This window comes from Conger conger, chromosome 16 (genome assembly GCF_963514075.1).
Source record: "Conger conger chromosome 16, fConCon1.1, whole genome shotgun sequence".
In the NCBI taxonomy this organism is placed as follows: Eukaryota; Metazoa; Chordata; class Actinopteri; order Anguilliformes; family Congridae; genus Conger; species Conger conger.
This window is the reverse complement of record NC_083775.1, coordinates 5,774,352-5,783,280: the sequence shown is the minus strand read 5'-3', so window position 1 is coordinate 5,783,280 and position 8,929 is coordinate 5,774,352. Positions and strand designations below refer to the sequence as shown.

At 48.4% G+C, this 8,929-nt stretch overlaps 1 protein-coding gene across 4 annotated transcripts; it reads left to right on the top strand.

Moving 5' to 3' along the window:
* The first annotated feature begins 312 nt into the window (after positions 1 to 312).
* Positions 313 to 8,549, top strand: LOC133115340 (uncharacterized). 4 transcript variants are annotated; one of them, XM_061225197.1, is made up of 7 exons: positions 313 to 698; positions 838 to 936; positions 3,116 to 3,175; positions 3,469 to 3,574; positions 4,411 to 4,646; positions 6,197 to 6,383; positions 8,156 to 8,549. In XM_061225197.1, the coding sequence occupies exons 1-7, from the start codon at positions 594 to 596 to the stop codon at positions 8,443 to 8,445; spliced, it is 1,083 nt and encodes a 360-aa protein (XP_061081181.1). In that variant the 5' UTR covers positions 313 to 593; the 3' UTR covers positions 8,446 to 8,549. The 4 variants fall into 4 exon arrangements, with proteins under 4 accessions (XP_061081181.1, XP_061081182.1, XP_061081183.1 ...); XM_061225198.1 differs by having other exon boundaries at positions 582 to 709; positions 4,380 to 4,646; XM_061225199.1 differs by lacking the exons at positions 313 to 698; positions 838 to 936 and adding an exon at positions 1,475 to 1,555 and having other exon boundaries at positions 4,380 to 4,646.
* The last annotated feature ends 380 nt before the right edge of the window (positions 8,550 to 8,929 follow it).

The window sequence follows — 8,929 nt, the reverse complement described above, 5'->3', positions numbered from 1 at the left end:
TACACTTTCGTACTCTGCAACCACGCGCCACTTTTTCGTGCTGAACGCCACCCGTTATCCCCGTTATGACGACGGTCGGAGGTACGGTCCAAAATGAGTGACGAATCTAACGCTCCCAATGCACAGACAGACACACGCACACACAAAAGCGATGAACGTACAAACACAAAATGAATTAACGGGCGTATTTTTTTTTATCAGTTGTGAAATAGAAGAACTCATCCTTGTGGATAACCAATTATGAACATATCACTGGTTGGGGTATTTCCCATTTTCAGAAGCACTCCACAGCTCAAACTGTTGCCTGTTCGGCAGGATGCTGTGCCACGTTACGCTACGGTGCATTTCGTTCAAAATCCAGTTCAGTGTCATTTTTGGTATGGGAGCCAGCAAATGGCTGTTTTTATCCAGATTTCACAAGTGCTTTAAGTAGGACAAGCGAGACTAATATAGTGCACTTCTAGGGACAGTATTCCCTAGCCTCTTACAGCCACAGTATATCGCAGAAAGGTCACTAGACTTTGTCTGGGGACGCGTTGGTAACCGTGCAATATGCTAAAGAGGCTAGTTTTTTGTGTACGCTAAAAAAAATTATGAGAAGGAAAACAACTGCCAAGCGAGTTCTCGACCGCGAACACGAAGATGAACGAGAAGAGGATCACATCGACGAATGCAAATCGCAAAGCGATGTCTTATGTGTACGTAGCTGGTATGATTTAGTATGCTTATATGCGATAACATGGCTGTGTGCTCTGTGTCAATTCTAATAGCTGTTGTAATTGTGGACGGGTGTTCGCACGTATGCATTAAATCACACCGACCGACTCTCGTTTACAGCATGGGCTGCAGAAAAGAAGAAAGCGTATATACTCCACAAAAGAGAGCGCAGAGGAGAATTCGCCACCAGCCGCTGGCTTCCTGAAGTTCAAAACGAGGGTTTGAGTTAATTATTATTGTTTTATTTTTGGAACAAAGTTAGTGTTCCTTTGTGGGGGTGTCTTGTTGATTGATTGCGCCCGCCCGTATGCCGTTGTTAAATAGCCTTCTACAAAAGTGAACACTTAGTTCCCACTAATTATACGCTGCTAGCAGGATTGTTGTTGTGGCAGAATATTGCTAAGAATACGCAACGTTCGTGTGTATGATGATGACGGTATTAAACGGAGAGGGCAGCCATGATTTATATGAGCGTTGCGGTGTAAAGTTCCGGAGAACAATGGGGTAAAGCACATTAAACAAGGCAATAATAAGCCGGTGGAGCTTCCTCTACAAAATAAAAACATAATTAGCTACAATACTAATAAAGAAATAACCAGTGACACATATCAGAAGTCTCTTACGCAAGATGCAAATATACCTGTCCAATTGCTATCCTTACTACTTCGGCTACTGTTTCCATACCACACGAATTCCACGCTCAACTTCGATGTGCCTGGAAAAGTTTAAGCGTTTCCCCCGTTCCCTTGTGGAATGAATTGTCCCAAATGAGCGCGCTGTTTGCACTATAAATCATTGGCTACGGTTTCTTTGGTTACGTGCATCTTGATTTCTCTTTGTAAGTATCTCTACCTGACACGGTTCATTGTGGTGAAACAACACATTCTTCCAAGTTTTCGTGTGGCATTCGATCTAATTTCTGTTTAAATGCCAAATAAGGGATTTATTGTGTTCGGTGTGTTGAATGCTCGAGTCCCTAAATACAGTAATTGGTCTGGAATGCCTTCCAAGGGAAAACATAGGCCTACACTGAAAGACATTAGTCCACGTTAAGCATCAGATTATTCCTTAACACATTCCCAAATGGGAAGAAACCACGGGATCAATATCAGAAGAGACAATATTTCAGTGTTACAACTGAACGTTGACCCAACATTGCTCATTGAATGATCCTTGGGTCAGCATTAGGACAATAACTTAAAGAAATTTAGGATCAACTCAAAGTGAATGTAAATGAGTTTCACACTTGGAAGGATCTACTGACTACATTCTGATGCTAAAACATTATTACATTAATGCCATTATCATTATCTTGCTTCAGAAACCTAAACAAAACTCGACACCAATAGCCAATAGGACGCCGTGACCTCACAGGAAGCCGTTTGTCTGTAACAAGAAGGAACACAGTTGGAATTGGGTTTACATCTTTATTGCGTTATCCTTGATAATTCTTAAGTGCAATCCTGTTATAAACACATTGTGTAATATGCCTTTAGGGAAATGTGTTGATTATGTTACATTTTAATTACCCAATAAATAAATCAATGCAAATTTTACTACCAGCTTCCAGCACTACTGAACCTTATGGTGACAGGGCGACATGGCTCAGGCAGTAAGAGCAGTCGTCTGGCAGTCGGGGGGTTGCCGGTTCGATCCCCCGCCTGGGCTGTGTTGAAGTGTCCCTGAGCAAGACACCTAACCCCCAAATTTTCCTGACGAGCTGGTCGGTGCCTTGCATGGCAGCCAATCGCCGTTGGTGTGTGTATTAATGGGTGAATGAGAAGCATCAATTGTACAGCGCTTTGGATAAATGCCAACCATTTACCATTTTACGGTAGGGGAGCAATATTGCAAATATGACAATCACTTAGACTCATAGGTTCCAGTCATAGATTAAGCTTAGTCCTGTACTAAAATGGTAAATGGTTGGAATTTATATAGCACCTTTATCCAAAGCCCTGTACAATTGATGCTTCTCATTCACCCATTCATACACACACTCACACACCAACGGCGATTGACTGCCATGCAAGGTGCCGACCAGCTCGTCAGGAGCATTTGGGGGTTAGGTGTCCTGCTCAGGGACACTTCGACACAGCCCGGGCGGGGGATCGAACCGGCAACCCTCCGACTGCCAGACAACTGCTCTTACTGCCTGTGTATGACGAATCTCCATTCTAGTCTCAGGCTAGGCTTCAACTGTGTCTATGAAGCAGGCCCATTATGTCAGGTCAAGTTGTAACTCTACCTGTTGCGCTCAATGTAAACAGTACACAGGTATTTTTTAGGTGCAGCATTACAGGGTAAACGTTTATTTAAAATAAATCACTGGAAAAAAAATAAAAACTTGCTCACAACTGTGCCACAAGGATAACACACCCTCTTCTGTTACCCACAGGCCTTTGGGCTCGAGGGCCCAGGTGTGGAGCACTTGGTCGATGGCGATTCTGCCCCCCAGGTAAGCCCCAGCATGGACGATATGTGAAGACCCACATTCTATAAATAAATGATTTTATCCAAAGCGACTTACAGTTGATTAGACTAAGCAGGGGACAATCCTCCCCCTGGGGCAATGCGGGGTTAAGGGCCTTGCTCAAGGGTCCAACAGCTGTGCGGATCTTATTGTGGCTACACCGGGGCTTGAACCACCGACCTTCCGGGTTCCAGTCATGTACCTCAGCCACTAGGCTACTGGCTGCGTTCTCCTGTGTCGCCGTGGTTACGTGTGACTGTCACGGCCTGTCGTTACAGGAAGTGGACTGTCTGCAGTTGCGCTCGAAGGCGGAGCTCGTTGCCATGGTGCTGTGTATGCAGAAGGAGATGGAGAGTCTCCGGGAACAGATTCGATGTCTCACAGGTGGGCAGCTCGCTTCAGTTTTGGGGTTGAGTTTGGGGGTTCTGTTTCAGGGTTGAGTTTAGGGGTTGAGTTTGGGGGTTGAGTTTGGGGGTTCTGTTTCAGGGTTGAGTTTGGGGGTTGAGTTTGGGGGTCGAGTTTCAGGGTTCAGTTTGGGGGTTCAGTTTAGGGGTTCAGTTTGGGGGTTCAGTTTCAGGGTTCAGTTTCAGGGTTCTGTTTCAGGGTTCAGTTTGGGGGTTCAGTTTCAGGGTTCAGTTTGGGGGTTCAGTTTCAGGGTTCATTTTGGGGGTTCAGTTTAGGGGTTCAGTTTAGGGGTTCAGTTTGGGGGTTCAGATTCAGCGGGTTGCTGCACTTCCTGACAGTGACTTCCCAGCCAGGGCACTTTTGAGTCAAGAGGCTCATATTCACCCCAGCGTGGCGGTGTCCAGTCTTATCTAAAATGGGCCAGTGTGTGGGTTATGGTGGTTTTCAGTTTAACCCAGCACTGCAAAACCGGATTCAACGGAATAACTCATCATGATTTTCAGTTGAGGCCTTGATGAGTAAAATCAGATGTCTAGGGTTGGGCTAAAACAAAAACCGGACCGGACCTTTTTGAATAAGATGGGGCACCCCTTCTGTTTGTGTTCTGGGTGTATTCATAGAGCTTTATGTCTGTACACCACCAGCTGTTTTTTTTTTTTTACTGATAGCGCTGATTCTTGTTTTCTTAGACAACCAATTTCTGATGGGGGGGGGGGTCATGGCCAAACGGGGATTCCGGAGTGAACCGCGCCCTTGCGTTTCAGGGACCGCTCTTGCATTTCAGGGACCGCTCTTGTTTCTGTTGTCCGTCGCAGCGTGCGGAAAGCTGGCCCGGACGCTGGAGGCCCTGGTCGAGAGGACCCGGCTGTGGACCGACGGCGACCGCGGGACTCCGTCTCCCAGCATGCACGGCGTGATGGTCGAGGACGACGACCTGCTGGCGGCGGTGCTGAATGGCCAGTGGGCGAAGGAGGAGGGGGGCTCCTCCCCAAACATCCAGCCGGAACTCCACAACGGCCCCCAGAAGAACGGGCAGCCCGTCTTCCAAGAGGTGCGTCCAGCCGTTCGGTGTGCAGAGTGCCGATAAGCCCTCCCAACCTCCAATCGGAGAGCAGCGCGCTCTAACGGCGATCGGTAAATCAATTAATCAATCGGGATTCATTCGGCGTAACCCATTTTTTGCAGTTGACTTGTCACAATGGGTCTAATTAGGTTTGACGAGCTCAGTCAGGACAAAAGACCCGGAGTTACAGGATGATTAAATGCTTTTATTGAACGGAACCATCTGGACGGCACCCTTTCAGAAGCCAGGTTTAGATGCGCGTGTCTCTGGAGAGAGCCGGGGAGCTCCAGAAAACCACCGTAAAGGCCTTACAAACGAGGCTTTGTGTTTCGGCTGTGTATGAGAGAATTGTGAACTCCTATATGGGTTTTATCACAGTCATATCCGTATTGGCCGGTACAAAATGAACTTATCGGTGTCGGGTGTAAATAAACTTGGTCTACGGTTATGGCTGATGCAGGGAGCCAGTATCAGGATTCATGTGCTGGGGGTGCAGCATTTGATGCACCTTAAACGCAGTTTTCAGTGAAATGGTCACGCTCAGATTCATCATTTTTACCAGCCAAACAGAAGCACAGCTACACAGAGGCTCATTAACTCCTGAGCCCTTTGAAGAGTAGGTTTTTTAAAATGTTTTAAAAAGAATCTTAGGCAGTGTCCTAAAACCCCATTGTTTTTAATGATAGTGAATGTTCAATCAGCCTGTTCAGGTAAGAACATTCCGGTCCTTTAGCCATTTCAGTCCCTAGCCCCGCCCAAAGTGACTCCACCCAAATCCCAAGGGGTTTTGGCTTCGGTTGAGAAATTTGGGAAGTCTGAGTAGGGTTTTAATAGGGGCTCAAAACAATAGTACAGCAGTCATTTTGATTGGTGGAAAAGGTATGGAGGATTTTACGGGAGCTACGCTTGACACTCTTGGGACTGAAAGTTAAGTTATTTAAAGTTATTTTAATAAAAATTAAACAAAAGTTGTATCTGGGCAGCAGCCGTGACCGGGCCGGGTTTGGTTCCTCAGTTCATCTCATCATTATATTATACGCGTCATATTCATACACTGTGAGAAGGATAAACAGTGTTGTGGTTTGAGGGTGTTCGTTGCTGCAGGTCCTCTCTTGACCGTTAGGAGTCCGAAATTACCTATTGTACCTTTAATACTATCAAAACAGGCAGCCTGTAGCGTAGTGGTTAGGGTACATGACTGGGACAACGCAAGGTCGGTGGTTCGATCCCCGGTGTAGCCACAATAAGATCCGCACAGCCGTTGGGCCCTTGAGCAAGGCCCTTAACCCTGCATTGCTCCAGGGGGAGGATTGTCTCCTGCTTAGTCTAATCAACTGTACATCGCTCTGGGTAAGAGCGTCTGCCAAATGCCATTAATGTAATGTAATGTAATGAAAAGGTTTTAAGGTCTCGAGGATTTTTACGGCAGTTACGCTTCAGCGCCCGGTACTGAAAGTTAAAGAGTCAGAAATAAAAAACATCAGAAGTTGCCTTCCGAACAGCAGCTGTGACCCCCCGGCCCTGTTTTGGCTCCTCAGTTCATCTCCCCGGAGCTGCTGGACCGCTGCAACACCGGCACCACGGCCCAGAAGCTGACCAACGACCTGCTGCGCGGCCTGTACGAGCGCGACTGCCTGGCCTCCCACTCCATCTCCGGCATCGTCTACAACAAGCGCGGCCAGCCCAAACCGGCCCTGCCCAGCGAGGAGGTGCAGGCCATCCTGAGTACGCCAACCGCCACCAACCGCCACCGCCGCTAACCGCTAACTACGCCGTGCCCCCCCCCCCGGTGACGCCCGGAAGGCAGCAGGTTGAGCTCCGCCCAAACCGCAGATTATGTGAACATACTTCTTCACAAGGCGGTTTTGTTTTGTTTTTTTCAAATGTATTTCGAACAGATCTATCTCCTGTCGATGTTACTGCGCTAGCTAGTGCGCTAATCTGGCGCTGTTACGTTTTCTCGTTGTAAAAGCTGCTGCCTTGCAGGCGTCTCTGAGGGAAGGAGAGTGCCTTGGGCTTTTAAAGACACGCTGAAACAGAAGTTAGAGGGTTGAGGGAGCTGTAGCCTATGGCTCTGGGGGGAAGAATACTGCGTGGAAGGATAGTGATTGGAGAGGAATGGAAAATTGACAGACTTTTGACATACACGCCCACTGGTACACAATGCCGTCAAAATGCCATGCCCGAATCAGCACACTTGCCTACTATTTAGTGCACAAGTTACGGAGAATTAGTATACAACTTGTATACTCAATAGTAGGCTATAAGCTGGTTGGGACACAGCCTAACTCTTCTGCCTGAAGAGTCTTGAACAGGGATCATCGAATCACGGCCCTTCAAGGCCTGCTGGCTTTCCATCCTCCCTTTACCTGGGAGTCAGGTGTGAAGACAGCCTGGCCCAATCAGCGTCACTTCAGTTCCTTCAGTTAATTACCTGGGAGAAAAGAAAAAAAAAACCAGGGCTGCATTTGGATTCAAGGGGCATGAGAGACTGACATGCTTTTATAACCCTCAGGTGTCAATTACTCTTATCGGTCTCTATTATGTATCCGTATTGGGCTTCACCACCCGAATATCCAGCAGCTGTAACGTCAGTCACCGGGGAATTTCCCCTGATGCCGTTTCACTCTCTACCACTGACGTTGTCCCTCTCCCTGCCGCGAAGGCCATTTCACTGTAATGTACCCTCCGTTTCCAGGACTGACACAGCCTCCCTTATTTGCGTTAACGCTGGCCCTGTCTCTTAACACACAGCACTGATCTCCTCTGCAGACCGCACACTGCCCTCCTGTTCAACGCCCACAGTGCCTCCATTCAGACTCTTAACGCATCTTCCTCACCAACACTGTTAAAATGGCTCCCTTTGTAACACTGGCGTTTTTTATCTCTGTCCTGCTCACTCTGTTTAACCCTCTTTAACATGGCAGTTTTGCCGATCGCTCAGAGACTCTGTACTATGAGTTGCTTTATAAAAGGCTGTTGAGTGATACAATGGCAAAACAAGTACTAATTAAACTAAATAAAGTGGTAATAAACTGGCAGGCACTGTTAGTTGTCTTGATAGCCTTCTGTGATTGGCTCCACAGGAGCAGAGCATGCAGCATTATCTCCTCTGATTGGTGCCATAGTAGCGGTACAGCAGTATTGACCTCTCTGATTGCTGCATTGCTCCTGTGCAGCCAGTATTGACTCCTCTGATTGGCTGCACAGAAGCGTCGCAGCAGTATTGACTCCTGTGATTGGCTCCGCAGGAGCGGTGCAGCAGTATTGACTCCTCTGATTGGCTCCAGAGGAGCGGTGCAGCAGTATTGACTCCTCTGATTGGCTCCAGAGGAGCGGTGCAGCAGTATTGACCCCTCTGATTGGCTCCAGAGGAGCGGTGCAGCAGTATTGACTCCTCTGATTGGCTCCAGAGGAGCGGTGCAGCAGTATTGACCCCTCTGATTGGCTCCACAGAAGCGTCGCAGCAGTATTGACTCCTCTGATTGGCCCCGCAGGAGCGGTGCAGCACTACTTCCCGGGGAAGACGGACGCGGAGATCAAGGGCTACATCCGGCAGAAGCTGCAGAACGAGGCCAAGCGGCTGAGGAAGAAGCCACACCTCCTGGCCAAGGCCGGGGAGGGCGCGCCGTCCAATGAGGCGGCCCCGTTGCCGCACAGGGGCGGAGCGTCGCTACGGCAACCCGCGCAGACCTCCGGCAGCGCCGTGGCGACGGGCCCGGCCCCCCCATTAGACCCCCCCTCTCGCCGCTGCGCGGACAGTCTCGCGGACGCCGTGAAGAGGTGAAGTCCGGTTTCACCGCCGCGGGAAACGCCAGGGTTTCAGTGACCCGACGGGTCCCGTTTCATCGAGCCAAGCTTCTGCTCAACTTAATGTAGATGATGAGCCCCCCCCCCTCCCCCCCCCCCCCCCCCCGGAACCTGTAACCCCTCCCTGCCCTATTTATCAGGAGTATCGTCTTTGAGAGATTTGTGTACTTTTGTCTGTTTTATGTGAAGTGAGAAATAAGGGTATGTGTGTGAGAGATGATTGTGTATTAGTCGCTGTGCGATGGGACCATTGCTTAAGCTGTTTTAAACATAACTCATTAGTTATTATGCTTTCATGGTCCCTAATGAACTAAACTTTGTGTTCCGTTTTTTGTACTGGATCCTGTTCTTACTAATTAAAATGGCAGTTTGGTTAAAGCGGTAGTTTTTCACTGAGCACCCCGACACTTCTTTCCCAAGGTTCAGTAGGACTGAGATTAATCTTTGCGGTTAAAATGAAC

What these genes read in the sequence shown, in the direction of transcription:
- LOC133115340 (XM_061225197.1), top strand. Translation starts at nt 594, where the DNA reads ATGAGAAGGAAAACAACTGCCAAGCGAGTTCTCGACCGCGAACACGAA. An exon ending in GGCAGCCCGTCTTCCAAGAG is followed by an intron (nt 4,647 to 6,196) that starts GTGCGTCCAGCC and finishes TTGGCTCCTCAG; the next exon opens with TTCATCTCCCCGGAGCTGCT. An exon ending in GGAGGTGCAGGCCATCCTGA is followed by an intron (nt 6,384 to 8,155) that starts GTACGCCAACCG and finishes TTGGCCCCGCAG; the next exon opens with GAGCGGTGCAGCACTACTTC.